Source organism: Trematomus bernacchii, unplaced genomic scaffold (genome assembly GCF_902827165.1).
Source record: "Trematomus bernacchii unplaced genomic scaffold, fTreBer1.1, whole genome shotgun sequence".
Taxonomy (NCBI): Eukaryota; Metazoa; Chordata; class Actinopteri; order Perciformes; family Nototheniidae; genus Trematomus; species Trematomus bernacchii.
In genome coordinates, this window is record NW_022987582.1 from 6,813,718 (window position 1) to 6,835,315 (window position 21,598).

Below are 21,598 nucleotides of genomic sequence, written 5' to 3' on the forward strand. Positions count from 1 at the left end.
GAACAGCTAACATGATGTACTGTCTGGTCTTAGGATATGATAGTCTGAACCCCTCCATATCACACTACCTGACACAACATCCACCAGATAGTGTGGTGGTCTGTCTACAGTCTCCTTAAGGCCAGACAACACACAAATACTTTTTCAATGGTTTATAGGATTTTATGAGTATAACAAAAAAGAACAAAGAAATTGGCAGTTATTGCTATGGCACCACAATAGATTAATTATTCAAAATGTTTCCAGGAACAAGACTCCTAATAGCCAAGCTGTTTTTCATTTTCTCATGATACATTCCTCTTTTTTTTAATAAATAATCCTCCCCACAGTGCGCCAGCAGCCATGGAGAGATTTAAGAGAGAGACATCAATTCTCTTTTATCACTGGCATGCTCATCATTTTGTGTTTTACTGCTGAGGAGATGAGCATGGCGGGGAACAAAGGGGGCTGACAGTGGTACTTCCTGAACACATCTGATTGGCCAGCCTCATCAGACCACAGCTGCAGCAAGCTGAGGCATGAATAAATGTGTGGTCTCTGATTATGTTACATTTCATGCTGTACTTTTAATTTATTTGTCATTATTGCCTTGTCTTGTTTTCAGTCAGAATCAAAGTGTCAGTGAATATGCACAATGTGTTGAATAATAAATGAGACATATGTATGGCAAACCGTTACAGCAATAAAATGTGCCTTCGGTTGTGGCAGGGAAAACAAAATCCTTTTTACTGAATTGGGTAAAATCAATAACCGTTATTCATAGCATGTAACTGTATGCATTATCTCTGCATGCTGCCTGTGTATCAATGCCTCCCTAACAACCCCCAAATGTGACTCACTGTGAGGCTGACCAAGCATTCAAAGGGTCGGGCAGAGGGATTAAATGATTGTGCTTTCAAATTCGGATTACAGTCGAGTTTGGCAGGACTCCCTCTAACACTGGATGGATATCAGAATCTTTTGATACTGGACCTGGTGGGATTGATAGGGGCGTGTACCCAGAACTGAGTCAGCCTGCAGGGCGTCCTAAAATAACCCTGTGTGTGTTTAGGTTACAGAGATAAGGACAAAATCACAAGGGTTCATTCATTCATCAGCATGCCAGCCAGACACAATGGGGAGGAGAGAGTAGTATGTGTGTGTGTGTGTGTGTGTGTGTGTGTGTGTGTGTGTGTGTGTGTGTGTGTGTGTGTGTGTGTGTGTGTGTGTGTGTGTGTGTGTGTGTGTGTGTGTGTGTGTGTGTGTGTGTAGCTATGCAATGGAGAGCCAAGGTTTCTGGGTAAAAAGGATATTGCTGCAGACCACAGGGATGAAAAGCCATAAACAGAAAGGAGCAGAGGTTATTATTTTTACAAGTAACAAAGAAAAATACAAGTGGAAACCCTCCTCAATGTGAAGTACAGTGCTTTGTCAGGAAGGGAGACGTACACAGGTATGACAGAGAGAAAGAAAGAAGAAAGGCATGACAGAGACAAAGGCAGAGCAGGGAGAGGAAGAGGGGGGGGGGGTTCGTTCGCGGCTGGTGTTGACCCGTGGTTTCCCTCTGGAGTGGGTAGATAACATCAGCCGGCACTAATAACGCACACACAAACACACGCAGTGCTGAACACTGATTTCGATGATAAAAACACAATTAGTGTGGTTTAGATCTTGAATGGTAATTCCTCAAAAGCAATACAAGGTCCTCTCTTGATTAGATTTATACAATTAAGTAAATATGATCAAATACACATGAAGAGGATTTAAACTTAACACTGGGTTAACAAGGAAAACAGAGAAACCTTTTATTGGGTGCATTATGCTTGACCGGAAAAACAAGATGTATCCCAAATTAAGCACAGAAGGTGACATATCTATGACAACAACTAAAGCTACTTGAATTAAGATTATAACATGAATAAATAAATGCTTTAATAACCTCTGAGGTTATGATTAAAACAATAAGAGGAGAACACACTGCTTTTGCGTTTTTACAAAACAGGGTTGAGGAAATGTGTTATATTTCATTGAGTCAGGGTCAGAAACATCAATACCCAGTTCAACATATTGCTGATCTGTCAAAATCCACACCCATAATGAGGACACACACACTGACACACATGATTGCGCACAAAGTACAGAACACAGACCTGTAAAAGGTGTATTTTCCTTACAAAGGTCTGTTATCAACCTGGTCTCACCAGAATGCGTGACTCCACCACGACTCCTTAACACCGCAGTGCGTGGTGGAGTCACGAACTTTGCTACATTTACGTGTCTGCACCACGCAAACAACCCCAATGTAAAGTGAATGAGGCTCCTTTGTCGTGGTGCACACACGCATTTCTACAACGTCCCGCAGTGAGCTTTTATTCTATAAAACGTTTTTAAAATCTACTTTATAGCTTGTAGTAACTCACGAGAGGCTTCTTTTATTTTATTTGTATTCATAATCATTTTTATTTTTCGTCAGAATGTATTATGGTGCATTATTTACCAATGTTTGTTCTCAAAAAACAGTGCATTGTGTGTAATACAACTGTGATTTTTATTAAATTAGTTAGTTTTTAAGGAAGGCCAGAGCTTCAGCTGTGTCAAATAGATTGTTCCCTTTAGTTAACGTTATTTAAAAGATAATTATATTCCTATTTGATCATGTCCCCTTTATTGTATTACGGACCCAAAGAGCTGAGCGTCCATTCCCATTGGATAACGGAGGATTTTACACCCGGAAGTAAGTATTCTCCTTACTGTCGATTGATTTTATTTACAGTGATATCTGCACTACTCATCAACTCAAAAACACCAGATTGTCCTCTTGTTAATTACACAACATTGATTGGTTTAAATTGTGTACAATGCTTTTGTATTTTCCCCTTTCGATTCGGAGAAACACATTTTTATTTCGGAGTGTGTGGATGGCAGAAGACACTACACTACCCAGAATCCTCAGCTATGGGACTACACCATGTGCTTAGAACGTGTCCTACCCCCCCTTAGGTCACAGTCTCCTCCAACAGTGCAACACAATAAAACAGATAGGCTACACAGAACAAATAGTGCAAGTAAATACAAAAAGAAAAATAGTAAAATAGTAAAAAGTGAAATAGTGCAATAGGAGTCTATATACAAGTGATTGGAATATGATATATTAGATAAATAATTTCTAAGTAGCAGCCAGATGAATGTTATGGATGTTGTTTCTAAGTTCAGGTGTTTAATAGTCTTATGGCCTGTGGGATGAAACTGTCCCTGAGTCTGGTGGTTTTAGTCCGGATGCTGCGGTACCGCCTGCCAGACGGCAGCAGACAGAACAGTTTGTGGCTGGGGTGATGGGGGTCTTTTATAATCCTGAGGGCTTTCTTTAAGGTTAACCTGGTATTTTTACTCCACTACATTTATTTTAGTTACTTTACAGATTTGGATTAATGATGTGAAATATAAACAACCCTTAAATCAGACTTTAGTTACACCTGAGTAAAATTCAGTGAATTCAGCCAACAATCAGGCGAGATATTTGGTAGTGGGTGCTTGAGAAGACTAAATATTTATCTGCAGATCCCTATAAAGCATATTCATTACTCGTTATTCTCTACTAATAGTTCATTAAAAACTGTATATAATGGCTATTTTGCACATCCCTTTCAAGATTTTCTAAGGTTTATTGACATATCATATACACAACTACGGTGTAGTTATGCAATGAATGAAAAACTTGGGTCACAGGTTCATCAACAGTGCATTACAAGACATCTATCGATATCTGTGTGCCTCCACCATTAAACATATTCTGCACATTTCTTATACTATCTACATACATCTTATAAGAGTATAATTAATATGTATAATATCAGTTAAAATAAGTGCTTCAACATAGTTAACATTGCAGGAAAGTTGATTGTCAAGTTCCAAAACAAACCATGCAATATATTAGACGTTAAGTACTTTGTCAGGCTTAATATCTGTAGATACCCCCAAAGCTTTTTTCTTATTTAAAAGAAGACCTTAACCTAAAGTATTCTTTAATGTTTAAATAAAGCCTTATTAGTTTGTCTGTTTTGCACATCCTCCTATCAGGCACTAAACTGTTTTATTGTAGAGATCACTTACAGTATCTTCTTGATATTTTCTATTCTATATTATTTATATCATTGACCTTCCACTGTCCCACTATATTAAGAGTATGTACTCTTAATATTTAAATGTTTTCATCAAATATAACACATTCAAAAGTGCTTTACAAAAATGAAAGACATTAAGAAAAAGGCATTTTAAAACAGTCATTAAAAAGCAACACAATCTACCTGCATTGCAATTACTCTAAACGTGTAATAACGTGCTTTAACCAGTAGGAGGTGCGGGTTAAAAAGCTGTCAAGTTTACAGTGTTAACAAAATAAAATATACTGCTGTTTCTGGTTTAGTTTACGACGGATATATTCTGTTATTGTTTTGATATTTGTAACACAAAAGCGATGTAAAAAACCCACAGCAACACAGAAAAGATGGTCTTAACATGACCCAGCGGTCTAGTAATTAATAAAAAACAATAATATCAAAACAAATTATTACTACTAACTTTATTGTGAAATTAAAACCGAACGGTAAAAGAATAGTTTCCGGTCTATTCTGAGGCCCGATCTCTGTAGATAAATAAAGAACTACGACAGATGTGTAATGTTTAATGCAGCCAAACCATTCATTACAATGCATTCATGTGATGACTTTCAAAGAGTAAAGCAAGCACTGCTGAATAAAGTATGATTTTATCTTTTACGAAACGTTTTTTTTCCATATGGAATGCAGTTGGAGGTCAACCAATCACAGAGCTTGAGGCAAAGCGGAACAATAGCTGAGGATTCTGGGTAGTGTAGTGTCTTCGGCCATCCTAAACTCTGAACACATATTTGTTTCTCCGAATCGAAGGGGAAAATTACAAAAGCATTGCACACAATTTAAACCAATCAATGTTGGGTAATTAACAAGGATAATCTGGTGTTTTTGAGTCGATGAGTAGTGCAGATATCACTGTAAAATCAATCGACAGTAAGGAGAATACTTACTTCCGGGTGTAAAATGAATGGGAATGGACGCTCACATTGCTCTCTGTGTCAATAAAGGGGACATGATCAAATAGGAATATAATTATCTTTTAAATAACGTTAACTAAAGAGAACAATCTATTTGACACAGCTGAAGCTCTGGCGTTCCTTAAAAACTAACTAATTTAATAAAAATCACAGTTGTATTACACACAATGCACTGTTTTTTGAGAACAACAATTCGTAACTAATGCACCATAATACATTCTGACGAAAAATAAAAATGATTATGAATACAAATAAAATAAAAGAAGCCTCCCGTGAGTTACTACAAGCTATAAAGTAGATTTTAAAAAACGTTTTATAGAATAAAAGCTCACTGCGGGACGTTGTAGAAATGCGTGTGTGCACCACGACAAAGGAGCCTCATTCACTTTACATTGGGGTTGTTTGCGTGGTGCAGACACGTAAATGTAGCAAAGTTCGTGACTTCACCACGCACTGCGGTGTTAAGGAGTCGTGGTGGAGTCACGCATTCTGGTGAGACCAGGTTGTCTGTTATATATATATATATATATATAGGATTTGAACCCACTAATAACTCTGAATACTGTATGTATGACAACAATTAAATAAAAACAATAAGAAGAAAAACCATCAAATAGAACAATGAAGGAAAGGGTATAATGTTAGCAGTTTGCAGAAGGCAACGATAAAAACAGTATCGCAACATCAACCACAAGGACACTATTAAAACTAACCATGTGGCAAAGGCATAAGAGAGAGGTAGTAGAGAGGTCAGTGCAGTTGTTCTGATAAAAAATAGCTGCATGAGTGCCTATGACTGTCTCTAACTCAGACCTTGAACGCAGAGCCAAACTGTCCGACATCATACACGTACTTCCTTTCTACTCTGATCTGCATTGATCTGTATTGATCTGGTTTAATTCTCAAAATGAAAGCCTCTCTGAAAAAGATTAACTATGCATGTAGTCTTATTTATTTTTGTATCACTCAGGGGTCAGTGTTTGGACAGAAAACATCACATTGATTAGGCCTGATTGTCATAGTAAATGGCCACAAAAACAAAGTGCACAAATGTCATTATAATCCGATCAATGCTGGCTGTTGTCTGCGACCTACAAACCCCATTTAATTACATCCAACAAGAGCAGACTGACACTGTACCAAAGAGGCCATTACACAATAAACACCCAACAGCCACTTTTCCTTCAGTCTGACCAAACACGAGATACGGGACCAGCCATACCACTTCAGCATGTTCACATGGTGCAAAAATGTGCAGATTTAGAACAAAACTCAAGCTTACACATTACTCGTTGTCATGAAAATAAGAAGTGGTCAAAAAGAGCTCTATGAAGTCACCAAAACCCATGTGCCATATTTGATCCTGCATTTTTACAGACATAGAAGTCAGTATAAGATTATAACAATTAAACCTATCGAGCCAAAGACCTGAGGCTGGGTCAATTATATTACTGAGACTGTCTGAGTGACAATGACCCTGACCTTTGAGATAATGAAGATGAATGAATGTAGGCGGGGCTAGCATGGAGCCAGGCTATGTGGCCGGTTAATATCTCTCCAGGGAGGCTTTTGCAGCACATTGTGGACTGGAAACATGCTAAGCTTTACTATAAAACGAACTACCATTCAGGTCAGTGGATAGCATAACAACACAGAATAAAAGAGATAGATACAAAGACTCTAAACATGTTCAACCTTAGCCCTCATATGGTTTCCTTCTCTATAACTGCAGGGAGGTTATGCTGCTACATGGTCTGATGCTTTGTAGTTAAGAGCTGAAAGGCAGTCGTAGGAAGTACAGTCTTTGTCCACTGCACAAGACAACACACAAACACATACTGGCAACACACTCCACACAAAATCCCTCCTAATTAACAGACTCATTCAGCTGAGCCCTTTTCAGAAACCAAAGCACTCAGAAAGAGGCTGAAATAACTGTGTGATAGTGAATATGCTGAGCATGCTAAAATTAGACTCCCTGACTAACGTAAACTAGCATCTGCATTCAGCCTACACAGTAAGGCAGCCCTGGATGGATTGGTCACAGTATGACACAGCAAATCAGACTCAAGATGAGAGGCATTGCTTTGAAGTGTTTTTAGGTTCTTCAATCCTGTTTAAATGCATGAGAAGATAGCACGTTGCTTTGTTTAAGCAGAAGTAAAGATGTGAACCTAATGAGGTAATTTCATACTGAGGGTACTAAATGTTTAAATATATCACATTTTTGGTTTGTCTAAGGCAGGAAACAAGTCACACATGTCTCACAGCTGGACTTAATTATACTTGACACTGTCGCCTGCAAACATGGAGGTGGATACAATCCTCACCAGGCCAACTGTGATCTCTCTCTGTTGGCGTGTGTATGTTTCCCCTCCCACGCTGAGGGTTAGGGGGGCTGGAAGCTCTAAATAAATTGTGCAAAGGCGTTATTGCATTTAAAGGAAAAGAGTGTTCCAAAAATGACATCTAAAAGCACTGCAAATAAATGACTAGTATTAAGGATTTAGTCTTCAGAAGTTATTTTTAGTTGGATTTTAAATTAATTAGATGATTAATTTTACAGCTATTTGTATCCTTCATTAATTGTTGAGGTTATTGTTTATTTAAACATTAAATGATGTGAGCTTCTCAAATGCTATAATTTGTTGATAGTATGTATTTTATATTATTACTTATTTAATATGTTTGACTGTCCCCTCACTCTGGACACTTTCTTAAATTATTTAGATGTTAAGAAAAAAACAGATAATAATTGTGTCACTATGCATCCTTTTTTTTGAGTATGATGAACTATTTTTGTCTTCTGGTGGTTTCAAAAGTCTAGTCCATTTTTCACCCGTGACACATTCATTCTGCTTGGACGGTTCTGAATGTTGCCCCTATTATGTTAATAATCACCACAGCATTGCATGTTAGAAAACAGAGAACCTCAAAGCAAATTAACTAATTAATAGACAGAGCTTTTATGCTACAAACAATTATAAAAGTTAAAACTCTGGCTGAACCTTGATTAAAGGACAAAGAACAGCATTTCTGTGTTCACTCATCCAAAGGGTCAGACAGATCAAATGTTTCACAACCTCAAAAATGAGAGCAAAACAAAAACTGCGGATGATGTCAGACTCTGCTCTGACCACAAATCCCAAAATACAAACACCCACAATTGGGGAAAAATGAGGGAGAGAGATTTACCATGAAGTCGCCAGACACTTAAAAGCCCCAAAACAGAGAAACACAATGATGTTTGCTCCTGACAGAATGAAGACAATTAATGTGTTCAACTCTTCGTTAAAGGGGTGAAATATACTCTCACAGTATACTATAAAAATACTGACAATGCGTTCAATTCGTCTTTAAAAACAAGTGAGTGTCCTGCAGCAGGATAGATGAACAACATATCAGATCCATGCTTAAAGATTGTATCTGTGACAGACTTACTGTTGCAAACACATGGTATAACAATTAACAGCACTCAACCCCCTGTATACTTACTGTAAGTCTAAGGATTGCTGTTCCTTTTAATACTACGTAATATTACACCATTATGGAGGAATATCACACTAACTATCATATCAATAGAAATACTAAATAATCTCCATCTTTAAAAATTGCTTCCCAGCACTTCACTCTTAGATCATTATTCTGTGATCCTTGGAAAATATGTAGAGACCAACCAACCAGGCTTCACAATAAATGAGTCAGTGTTTCAGAGCTTTCACAGCTATTTTTAAAACCTTTCTGTAAATAAAGTAGCCGCTCTATGAAAGAACTTCAACAGCCGACAGCAAAGACTAAATATCAAAGTCTGTTATCAAAGGGAATATAAAATGTGGAGAATACTTGCTCAGGAAGAGCTTTTATCACCGCCAACAAAAGATACCAGTGCAGGCTCCCATGAGAGGACATTACAGGTGATCCTCAGGGAGCACAGAACTGGGTCGCTTCCATTTTCTCACTGGCCCTAATGACAGACCTCGGGGTTAATGAAAAGCAGGGAATGGTGGCGGGAAAGAACATTGTAGGCTTTGGTCTGTTCTCAGGCCCCGCTCACACGGGACCGTTTGCGTTTATGCACAGTATGCGTATTCAAAAAAGTCTTCCGTTCACATGCATTAGTTTCATTTAACGTGTCTGTTCAAACGAGGCCGCTGGAAACGCTGTAGTACATATGCCGGGACTGTAAGTGGCGCTGTAACTTCCGCCAAAATACACCAAAAGCCGCGAAGAAGAGCAGCCCGAGCAGCCCCGCCACAATGTTGCCATGGCTACCCTTCTGTTTAAGCCCCGCGGTGTATTTAGCAACATGTAGTTCATGTAATTCTCCATGTCCACTTGTTGCTGATGGTTGTGGTAGAGGAGCTGTAGATTTTGCACTAATATCTGTAGCATGGTCAGTAGCAGTAGCACTAGCAGTAGCTACTGACAGGAGGAAGTGTGTGTGGCGATTGCTGGTATTCAGCGGGATATAGTCATTTCCTCAGCATATGGATAAATGCAACGGGGAAGTTAACTGAAAGAAACCGAATCTGTGGATATTGCTTCGACCAGGACGGCTCAGAAAGAGAGAGATATTCTCTACAAACACCGGGTGAGATCGCTCCTTTGTCAATATAATGGATCAATGCATGAAATCTGACTGTTTATTTAGTTTAAGGAGTATATTGGGCGTTAACAATTCTGGTTTGCCTTTTATAATATTATTTCATTCAAGAACCCCTTGTGCGTTTAATTAACACAGCTATTTTTGATAGTTGCTACAGCAGTGAGCAGGAGAGGTGGGGAGAGGCGGGGCTATCGCAATTTTTTCAGGAAATATTCGTATAGAGGTGATTACACGGACTCGGTTGACCCCCCAGAGCGTTTCGTTTGCAAATCTATCCACCTTGGGACCCGTTATCGTTTGTGGGGTCAGTTTCTATCGGCCTCGTGTAAATAATAGGGCTATACGCACGCGAAACTATGCAGATACAAGCAGTTTTCTCCTCGTGTAAACGGCGCCTCAGATATAAGCACGGGTTCTTAAACATTTTCCACCTTGGAGGAATAACAATACATTTAGTCTCACTGAGGAGACCAGAATTAGCAAGACACATTAGTGTTGCTAACAAACATAAAAGGCTGCAATGAACTTGCAATGTAATACAATTAGTAAGGCTTCCATTCATTTGCTCTAAACACTTTGTTTCACTTTATAATGGCCAAACTGTCTGTTGTTTTACTATAAGCAGAGTCATCTTAGCACAAGATGAAACTTTGAGGAATAGAGACAGGTCAGTACATTTACAGTTTTTTAAAAAGCCCTACTGCAGACAATTTTATATATACCCGTTACAGATTTAATTTTACAAATTGTGATGTGATGTTGAAAAATGTGTGGTGAAGACATTCAAGGTCAAAATCCAAACAAACCGAGGAAGAGAAGTGAAAAGAAGTATAGTGCGTGCAAAAAGATAAACCTAATGGGGTTAGAAGGTGAAACTTAACTTCTTGAGGACAAAAAAATAAACATTTAGAGAGCTACTATGAGACTGTGATGCAATATTTCCCCAGTTAGTTAGCTACAAGCTGTTTCTTTGTAAATAAATGACTTATTATCGGACCATGTTTAAGCTTCGAAGTTGAAAATGGCTAAGTCCATCATTGTTTGTGACACAAGACATCTTTGTGTAAAATATTATGTAGTGTTATAATGTGATGCACAGTCAAGTTCTCTATCACCAATGGTACAAGTAAACAATTGTTATAGGGAATGTGTTATGCAGACAAAATGTGTAAACGCTGACATCCTCGAGTCAAATATTGGCTCTACCTTTTTCATGATATTAAAAAGCCAAGCGCAAACTAGATTAAAATCTGTGCAACTCTAGATCATTAAGATCATTGTGTTGGTGTGTAGCAGCTTTATGCTGGGTTAGTGCCCCTCCCACATACAAAGCAAACAATGAGAGGCAATAAAGCAAATCACCATTAGTGACAGTCTCTGGCTAGGACAAACACACACCCATACATTTTCTTTTATTCACACCAGGAGATCATGAGGAAGTTTGTCACCACTCCAACCCAACAATGTCGTGGTTTTTAAACGAGAGCCAAGGATCTGTGAATGAGCTGCACTGCTACATGACGAATGGCAGGACATCAGAGAGCACTAAATCTATGGGTCTGAAAAGAAGTCAAGCTGTTTGCCTTATGAAATTTAGATTTATTATTAGAAATCCTATATCCCTGTAAAAACTTGAATTGTGGTACTATGTTAAAATCGTTTTTACAAAATGTTTGCCGTGTCACTGATGAGTTTGTAGCACAACTCAACTGCCCTGTACAGAACGTCTCCTTGCCCATTTTCCTCTCCCCTCTCTACTTCCTCGGGGTGTGTTTGATGGACTGATGTTATTATCTCTACCACCTTCATCCCTCCGTCTTCAAAGGCGGAAGATGACTGTATCTATCAGGCTTTAATGTGCTTAAGAGACGCCTCGGGCACTGTAGTGCTCCACTCCCCGTCTGAGCGAAGCTCCGCGGGAAAAAGGGGACAGCCTTGTGTGTACAGAGATGAAATAACCATATTCCTCCCATCATTGTCGGTGTTTACACTGAAGATATATGCCCTGAATTGTCTGAAATAAATCTAACTCTGTACTGTATGTGGATGCAGTAAGCTGACAAGGGACGTTCAATAAATGTCAATGAAAACATCAAATCTGGACTGTAAATCACAATGTGAGGTATGTGCTCATTTGGATTGATTGATAATGGGAAATACCATACAACACTGGAAAAGGCATGTGAATGTGTTACTGTTTGAATGTGATTAGGGCTTCCCCGAAATAAAGAGAACTGCTTATAATAAACTTCCCCCTGAATAAATAAAGTTTAAAAAAGACATTTTCAAGTTCATGCCATGTTTGATGTCTCTCTGAAACACTTCCTGTAATATCGGTCTTTTTAAGTCTTTTTTTTTCCGCAGAACAACAAACAGTGGTTTATTTGTTCAGTCCGCTCAAGCAGAACGTTATTACAAACTCACCGAGTCATTCTCATGCCCTGCGTCTGGATGAAATACCAGAACCACTCCACTGGAATTCCTCGATTCCCCGTACTGACTCCCACTGCTTTGCATTGTTTTGTGTGCATGTGTGTGTCTGTGTGTGTCTACTGTATGCACACACCACTATAGCCTCTGTTTCCAGCTCCCACATGATGACATTGTTGTCATAGCCACGTCAAGAGAGCGAGCCGCAGACGAGCAAACCGAGCACTTGACTGGATTCAATTATAAGTAATATGCAGTTGTTGTGCTGCCTTATGTTGGCAGATCACAAAAGAACAAATAACACATGCTAATTGTAAACACATTGTTTTAACAAACAACAAAACACATCCATTCCTGTGCAACACTTTAGGATTAGCTTACAACGAAGAAGACTACAAATCAATATGGTCAACTCTCAAAGTTGGTAAAGGGTAACTTAACTTGTTCTTTTAATTGTGGCCCTTTTTACCATGTTTGAAAGATCCCAAAAGTTAGTCTCAATACAGTAGCTAATCTAGGGGGCATCTTTCTCATGATTTTTAAATTGTATTTAGGGAGAAGTTGTATGTAAAATTCAAGTTTGTAGTATTATTTAAACGCTTCAGGAGGCTCATGATACTTCCACTTGTAGGATGTTATCCCGGAGTCTCATTTTACATACACAGTCATATTGACTTTAATAAAATGTAAAGAAAATAAGGCAATATTCCTCTTAGTCAAGATTGTGTAACACTATACTGGAGTAAATTTGATTGTGTTGAATAATTGAAAAATTGAACTTCAAATTAGTGTTTCTCTCCATGTTCATGGTGATGTAACATTGTAACACTGATGGCTTTAGATTCTTACATATACTGACAAGTGTGATTTTCTTCTTTTCATAGAAACCCACTTTCTCCTGCTGCTTCCCACTTTAGCCTGCTCACAGAATATTTAGCAGAGTACAAGAGAGGTGAAGGTTAAGCTCATCTTCTAAGTTATCTTGCACGGGGTGTGGATACAAGTGTGGCTGATAACACACAATATAAAATCCTAAAGCAGACATGTTGGCTGTGCAGGTCTATTCACAAAGCTATTAAAAATTTCTTCAATATCATTTCTATTTCTACTCCACACAGAGCTGTATAACTAAAAGCTTCTCAGTCCACTGAGAGCTGTATAACTAAACGGCTTCTGCGATTTCCACCCACAGCCACACATATTTAACGTTGTGTGCTTTGACTCACAGCAACTGAAAGCTTTGTGATTCAACCATCAAACTTTATGGACTTTGCTCGGATACTGATTTACCGAAGAAACTCTTCTGTCTTAACTATCAGCCCTTCATCCGGTTCAAGCCCCGGAAGAGTCAATATGCATTTTTAATGATCTACCAGGTTCTTAATTATTTATCATTCAGTGAATTTGCTGCCCGCTGGCCAGTGGTTAATGGTCTGAGCTTCTATTTCCACCTGACCAATTGAGGCTGATGGAGAAACAGAGGTGTGACTGATAAATGAATGACCTCAATGTATACCTTAGATGTTGATTTAGAGCGACTTTTCATTGCTGTTGAAAAATATTTAAAGGGAGGTGCCCATGGAGAGACATGAGGCAAATACTATGTGAAGTAAAACAGACAGGTAAGTGTACATTTTAAAATCCAAATTGCCTGATTTCTAGTATAGTGAACAGGTTTTTAGATTCAGTGTGACTTACTGTACACTACAAGGGATATCCTTATCTCTGATATCTGTTGAGAAATCTTTTCTTTTTTTTAAACGCAACTCTTTAGAAATGTTGAGAGAATCAGTACAGTACGTCCTGAGAAGTTTTCTTTTCCATCAAAGAACTCCATTGAGAGTTGTCTGTGCATCCTTAGTTCCTTTTAAACAGGGATGACTGGCAATAGCTAGTTCAGCATTGTTTTAATGGTGGTAATTTAATTAAAAACTAAATAAATATAGGCCAAACAAACAGGGGCACAACTTAGTTTACATTTGAGTCTAAATTCATCAAACTGCTATAGATCATTAGCCGTTCAGATCGTATGGCAACACTTTCTTGTACAATTTGCAACGGAGGCTTAATACATTGGCCCAAATACAGAAAGTGCCACAGAGGAAATCACTCAACCCAGATACTAGGAGGCATGTTGGCAATCACTCACAAAACCTTCTTATAAATGAAAAAAGATGAAACAGGAAAAAAAGCTCACTGATGATGATGCTGGTTCCACTTAAAGAGAATGTGAAGAAAAGAAAACAATGCTTTTTGAAAATCTTCTATAACAACATAAAAACAATAACCAGTCCTCAGACTAAATGAAAACGGAGCTTATAGAGTGTTTATTCTTTTTCTCACTATCTCTCTAACTTAAATTGTATGAAATGAACCTCAAAATCAAAGTACAGCTGAAAGACATTACAGTGAAGTGATGCTTAATGTGACTGAAATAACGATCTCCTTTCAAGTGCTCAATAAAAAAGAGAGCGATGAAAAGAGGAAGGTTTTGATGTTCTTAAATGCAATCTGTACATTCCAAGAGCAGGAACATGGGGAGAAATAGACAGACACAGATTTCCCCTTAATGAAGGAGAAGCTTGAAAGCAGCAGCAGTTGACTCACCAAGACTCTGTTCTCCGTCTTGTCTCCTTTGATCTCCAGTTTGACTCTCCTCCTCAGTGACAGCTTCACCTTCCTCCCCACTGCATCCCTCACACTCTCTACAGAGGGAAGACGAGAGAGCAGATAACATAATGAGAGACTCACATTTGGAAATACTTGCATACCTGTGCATTGAATTAGAAGTAAAAGAAAACAACTGCCAAGAGGATTATCTAAACATTCATTTTGATTTGCCTTTGTTAGCTCCTAAAATGTATGTGTAGTACAACCCTACCTATACTATTTATTCTTAAGCTGTTTGGATTGATTGTTCATTTTCACACTACAAGTGGAAGCCTCCACTGTGAGGACACTGGTTTATTGATCAGAACTGGGTCAGACACCTCTCCATGCTTCTCACTCCTCTGCCACACAGGGGCTGGTTTAGTCTGTGAACATGTGTCTGAGACTGAGAGGGATTCTGTGTGTGTGCGTCTGTGCTGGCTTCCTCGCCTACAGGCTTCCACAAACCATCATCTGATCAAAGTGAAACTAATAATAAGGCAAAGCGCAAATCTGCCAACCTTTCTAAACAATCTCCATGGAAAATGTCCTGCTGAAGCATTTCCTAAAATACAGTCTTACTGCAGACACCTAATGAGTCACATACTGTAGAGATCTCTGGTGTGTTTCTGAACAAAATTAAATGCTTTAATGAGACCGGGTAGTTTTCAATCTCAGGAAGAACAAATAAAACTCCAGACAGACTCTCATATATCATTTTTTTAAATTAATTCCATGTTCTGCTCATTTATTAAAACTGTGACAGGAGTGGGCATTTACTAGCCGGCTGTCTGGTGGTTTGCATGGTTTGTTAAGGCATGTAAATGTGGTCACACTGGCATGAATTTCAGTAGGGACTCGTGTGGAAGGTGGGGAAATGGGAGACCTATGACCTTGTAAAACACTCAAACAATTTACAAGCCCATAAAATCAGTCTCTCATTTATTGACCCACAGCTAACCCAAAATTGTGTATTGATGAGATCACAAATCAGATTTGTGGTGTTCATCTCTAGAGAGTTGCAATTGGAAAACATTTTGGAGATGTTTAGGATATAAACAACAGTGTTAGACTATGGTAGTCAAAACAATAGAGGATAAAAAACAGAAGAAACAATTGTTCATAATGTAACAACATTTCTATTGTTAGGGATTTATTATTTATGCGAATAAATCATAAACTTATTTTAGGATCTTTCATTTAATGCCATCTAGAAACTGCTTAATTGTGAGCAGATTCAATAACATACACCTCACCAATTGTCCATGAGCTGTGCTTTGCTATGCTTCGTCCCCTTCTTAAATTCCACTTCCTTTTCCTCAAAGGTCTGTCCCACAAACAGATGACACAGTAACCCTGTTTTGACACAGCATGACAGCCCTAGCTGCTAGAACTTCAACTGAACAGCCTGCTGAACACTGGTATGTTACCTGAAGGCATCACTTTGCCTGATCACTCAAGGGTAACAGGTTTACCAGACATCATTCAAAAATATTTGTCAAGTTTGTTTCTCCCTTTGTCTTCTGCTTTCATAAGTGTTTGAATGCATGTCAGTAAAATATTGTCTCGGCATACAAACACAGTTTCTGAAGGTTAGATCCTCTAAATGTTCTGTAACTCAGTCTATGGTGTTTCTTTCTGCAGAATCACTCTGAAATGCGTTGCAGATACTGGATGCCAACAGTGATTTTGAATGCTGCTGAATCACCGGCACCAGCATATGTTTCAAACAATGGCTGGTTACATACTCATCCAGACAACACCACATGATATGCGATACATGACCATGACATACTGAATTCCTAAGTGGGCTGTTAAGTGTGCAGTGTTAGGAAAATTGGTGAAGCTAGAATCAGGAAAAGTCTTGAACTTTCTCACTCTATGTTGAGTGGATGTCGGAGATCTGTGTTTCTAGTCCTGGATAAAGTGAGAAAAAACAAAGAATGTTTCCCATCTATACAGGAATTCAGTATGTCAGCAGACTAACCATATTATATAAAACTGAAGCATTGTTATTTATGGGAAAGGTGAATAAAATGATGAATCAGACATGTGGAATGTTTCCATTGATAATGTTTACTGGATAAAATGATATTAAGCTACATAACCGTCAAACATTGATGTTAAATCCTAAGCAAAGGGACACAATGTTGTCCTCTAGCTTCTGTAAGATAACTATTGTAGGTGCTGAAAAAACAGACTGGATGACAAAAAAAACATGATAGTTGGCTGAGAGTACAGGGATACAAAACGTATAAATAATCAAATGCATGTATCACCAACTGAATACATGACATAGCATTTTCCACCAAGCCTTATCTACATTCTGCACTATTTATTACTCTTAGAAATATATGGAGCCAGATGAACATTGTATGCTTGTGAGAGACTGAGAGAGAGAAAAAGCTTGTGCTTGTCCAACATTGCACTGAGGTGTCAAAAACTGAGCTACTTGCCAAACAAAGAGACCCTGAGCTTGAGCCAAACAGTCAGCAGGATTCTAAAAGGTAGTCCACAATCAGAACAAATAAAGCATAAGAAACCTGGCAGACTTTAGCCAAGAGGACAGACCACTAAGGCTAAAGTATGTGAGAGTGGACCAAGGTTACTGTGGAAATAAACGTGCAACTTATGTGGTAAGACCAGCTGGCCACTCACATATAAACTATTTAGCTTTTCTTCCAAATATAGGCTCCACACTGCATCAACAGTACATCCACCTCGATCAACAAAAGCTCAGCTACATGTTTACACAGCTTCAAGCTATACTGCAGCCAAACATAATGGATTAATAGTGTATAAGGTAAGATTTTGACTCTTTATGAAATGCTTTTTTAATCACAACGTATATTTTGGCCAGATATACTTAACGTTAAAATATAGCGTTGCTATTGTGTCTCAGCCACAGTAAGTCTCTGGCTGTTCTGTATGAATGGGATATATTGTATTGCATCAGTTCAGTAAGGACAGTACAGGAGTACACATGCACACTGTGAGTCAGGAATATGAGAAAGGGAGTATCAGGGATTGTTGCAGCCTGGACACATGGCTACTACAAATGATCAGTTCTTACCCAGAAGCTCTTTGGGGACCTCTGACACTTCCTCGCTCATTTTGCTGAAGATAATAATCCCAAAACAACGAAGAGCGTTCAGTCAACACATGGAGAATACTCCAATTCTGAGGAAACAAGGAGCGAGAGACAGAAGTGTCAGGTGCTGCCGCCGGTGCAGTTCTCCCGGTTACATGCTCCTCTCGTCTCGCGGTGTCTGGACAATGTAACCGCGTTTATCCCGGCGCATGTCCTCTCGGTTTAAACAGGGTTCACGGGTTGTATGTTGGAGAAAGAGTCAGTCCGCTAAGGTCCCTTTAAAATCATGTTGAAACCAGGCACATTGTGCGCTTCAGGCAGATGAAAAGAGCAGCGCTCGCGCACATCCTCTGTGGCCGTGGCCCTAACGTAAAGCGGTCGGTAATACAACAGCCGAGCAGCCAATAGTGGGAACCGGGGCCCCTCCCCACGCGGTGATGCGACAGCCTGGGAGACGATGCGATGCCGGGGCGGTGTGGCGTGGCACGAGGGGGCGGTGGTGGTGGTGTCAGCCTCAGCCAGATATTAATGAGACGACTACAATGGTGGTGGTACAATGCTGCGAACCAGGGACCTCTAGCGGTCCTTGGCGTGGTCTCGTGGGGACCTAATCCCATGCTGCAGCACAGGAGGTGGCTGTACATAACCAGTACTATTCCCAGTGGATTATATAGCCATAGTATGGGATATTACTACAGGTTTAAAGCTAATTTATAATAATGTCCCTTTGAAATCAGACTAGGAGTAACATGCACTCCAAATCCATGTAGCGATATTATGGGTAATTGAAAGTGTTTTTGCAGAGATCTCTTTTAATTAACATATTATTGTCATTATTATTTCAACAAAAAATCAGATTTATAATACTGTACTTGTTTGGGCATTGCAGTGTCTATTTTGATCCTGAAACACGGAAAGGTAACATGCGTATATAAAACAATGCAAATATATCGCGCTTCACCATGTCTCATATTGTTTCAGACATTTCATTGTATATGCAAACGTTTTAGTCGACAATGACCAGAGTTAAAGAGAGAGGAGGTTGACACCTTGTGGTCATTCAGTTCAAATACAGCCAGGCTCAGATTAGGCGACAACATACCGTAAACTTTATTTAGCTGTTACACGTAACAGTTTGATATCACATACTTTTTAAAGAACGTATTATACATGTCTAATATAACATTAATTTAAGATAAAGTTACATTTCGTATAAAAAATAAGTTATTATGTAACACTTGAATTTCACAATATGTTTCCATATTTTACATATCTCTCAATTTTGGACATTTATTCACCCTTTCCTCCTTATAAATCTGAAGTTAACAGTCTGACCTACGTTTAAACATAAACAAAAAAAACAGATAAACATCACTAGTTCAGTGCAGTAATCTTAATGAAAAAAAACTTGTTTTCAAATTAGGCAAAAGGCCAAATAAAATTAAGAGGTATTTGTGCTACGTGTGCTGTATGTACCATACTGTCAGTCTACATCTATACTGTAAATGGTGAAGTACAGTTTGGGCTCTGCTGTTTAATCTTATCTACTACCATCTCTAGTTTTTCTTTCATGTGGCAGAACTTTGAAGCCAGCATCAGTGGCAATGTTTTCAGCTGCTCCTCTGGAGCCTGAGCCAGCCACGTTAGGATTAGATCCATGAGAGGTCCTCTCTCTTTGGGTAGAGTCTTGCCGCTGAGATGCACCCCCTCTTCGGATTTATGAATGTAGCTGTTGGAGGGAGATGATGGTTTCAAATTATAGGGAATAGTGGAAAGGAAGTGAAACAAGGAAAATGTACAGAGGAGCAGTGTATGGGTTGACTGGGCTCACCTGGCAATAAATAACGTCATTTTTGCCACGCGCATCCTCTGCCTGCTGAAGAATCCTGAGACGAATGTCCTGAGTGTCTCACCTGAGAAAGAATGTCTGAGTTTAAAATCCAATTTCTTTATCGTTTGCATACACAAAAAGACAAATAATCTTGAAGAATTTAAATTATTTTAAATAATGTTATATTTCACTGCTGTGCTGAGTAGCCTACATACCTCCATTTGAAAGATTATCGCAGGACCCACACAATGTGTCGTGGTTAGTTGAGCCGGGAAGGAGTGAAATCTGTCCGCTTGCGCATTCCTGGTGTTTTACGCACGACTCCAGCGCAGAAGATGAATTGGAGAAGTAGCCATCGGAACACTTTTCACAAACAGTGTCTATTTGTGACGTACCTACAGATAACAAAATGCATTTTGGCTCAAAAACAATGTTGAGATTTACGATTAAATCATGTTTGGGTGGGTGTATGTTAACTTTCAGCATAAAAACGTATTGAAAAGCCAATCGTTACAAAGTAAAATAAGAAATGATCGTTTCTCTGTTACATACCCTGAGTTTTAACACCGTTTCCGGGCCCGCACTTTGAGTGTGTCCAACAGAACTCATTGGTCATATAGAAGCCCTGTTTGCACCGACAGACCCTGTCGGTGGTCGCAGTGCACTCCGTCTCCACCTCCTGGTTCTCCGTGCAGTAGTTGTTGCAGTAAAGACATCGGGGCAGGTAGTTCCATAACTCGGTAAAGTGGCGGCTTCTGCACGGTGCGCACACGGTGGGCGTGGTGGGGGTGCAGTACGCAGTCATGTGCGTGCCGGGTGGGCACTTGTCACAGATGAGGGTTTCTCTGGTGGATGGGTCTCGGTGTTTAAAAGTGGGGGGAACGGATTCCACCACCGCGACACCTTGGAGGACCCCAGAGAGCAGGAAGAGCGCAGGTAAAAGGAGCTGAGGAGAGGATCGTGATTATGGTTAGTTACTGTATATGCAGGCCTTTTCTGATACTGTTTTTTATTATTAATTCAACACCAGTGTCTTTACTACAGTGTATTTCAATTAGCCTCTTTATTATGTACAACTAGTGCCATTAATCTTTACCTTTTTCTAGAAGACAGTACACATTACACCAGACACATTCAAATAATGGTATAATGTGACACGATTTTTTGTTTTTACATATTTCTTACAGCTTCATCAACCTCATCAGTAATAGTCTGATATATATTTGCAATTTTGTTTAGTTTTACTCACTTAATTGACTTATTTCACTTCGAATTCCTTAATTGGAAAGGAATCAGTGTCTGTAATTTAAATTATATTGGAATGCACCCAGATCTTTCTAACTTTATTTCATTATTGCACTGCAGCAGACAACATTTGACAGCAGCAGCATTTGTCAAACAATTCTTTATATCATAAAATAAGTTGATTATATAGGATTTAATTATCCTATTTCTCGTAAGGAATCCTGTTCATAACCCTTAAGAGTACTGACTTGTTAGGTCACTAACTGTTAAAAACACTTTAGATAAATATACATTAGGACTTGTGCTAAAAGCTCCTGATCAGAGTGATAACTTTTTGTCCATTTGCATTTTTACAAATTTCAAAAGAGACATTTCCAAATAAAAAGCCACACACATTTCTCAATTCACTCCAATAGGATATTAAATTACTTTCTGATTATCCAGTATTTTGTTGGTTCACCTGAGAATTTGTATAAAACCTTAAAAAATAGTGGTCATAATCTCGACTGCTACAGTACATCTAATAATCATACTTTTTTCTATATTACTTTCATCCCACATACAAAGTATAATCCTTAATCTCTGTCTTTGCTAGATTTGATCATTTTACACTAGAATACAGAATACTCACCATGTTGATGATGTGCAGGTCGCTGCTTCCGTAGAAGAGGACCAGTG

At 38.9% G+C, this 21,598-nt stretch overlaps 2 protein-coding genes across 3 annotated transcripts in view; both read right to left on the bottom strand.

Moving 5' to 3' along the window:
- The window catches only part of LOC117480726 (F-actin-uncapping protein LRRC16A-like), a 64,014-nt gene extending 45,820 nt beyond the window's left edge, over positions 1 to 18,194 (bottom strand). For both annotated transcript variants that reach the window (XM_034128162.1, XM_034128161.1), the window contains exons 1-2: positions 17,827 to 18,194; positions 14,712 to 14,809 (exon numbers count right to left, since the gene is read on the bottom strand). In XM_034128162.1, coding sequence (XP_033984053.1) covers positions 14,712 to 14,809; positions 17,827 to 17,866 — 138 coding nt within the window. In that variant the 5' untranslated portion in view covers positions 17,867 to 18,194. The remainder of the gene's footprint in view (positions 1 to 14,711; positions 14,810 to 17,826) is intronic.
- A 731-nt stretch (positions 18,195 to 18,925) lies between these two features.
- LOC117480064 (tumor necrosis factor receptor superfamily member 6B-like) lies at positions 18,926 to 21,598 on the bottom strand. Its single transcript, XM_034127228.1, has 5 exons — positions 21,552 to 21,598; positions 20,228 to 20,621; positions 19,891 to 20,070; positions 19,676 to 19,757; positions 18,926 to 19,573 (listed from the first exon to the last, which is right to left on the bottom strand). Exons 1-5 carry the CDS (start codon positions 21,552 to 21,554, stop codon positions 19,339 to 19,341), a joined length of 894 nt encoding a protein of 297 aa, XP_033983119.1. The 5' UTR covers positions 21,555 to 21,598; the 3' UTR covers positions 18,926 to 19,338.

Bases quoted from the DNA above. Each gene is read 5' to 3' on its own strand.
- LOC117480064 (XM_034127228.1), bottom strand. The intron at 20,071-20,227 runs GTATGTAACAGA...TGTTATCTGTAG, and splicing joins AAACGGTGTTAAAACTCAGG to GTACGTCACAAATAGACACT. The intron at 19,758-19,890 runs GTATGTAGGCTA...ATTCTTTCTCAG, and splicing joins CGATAATCTTTCAAATGGAG to GTGAGACACTCAGGACATTC.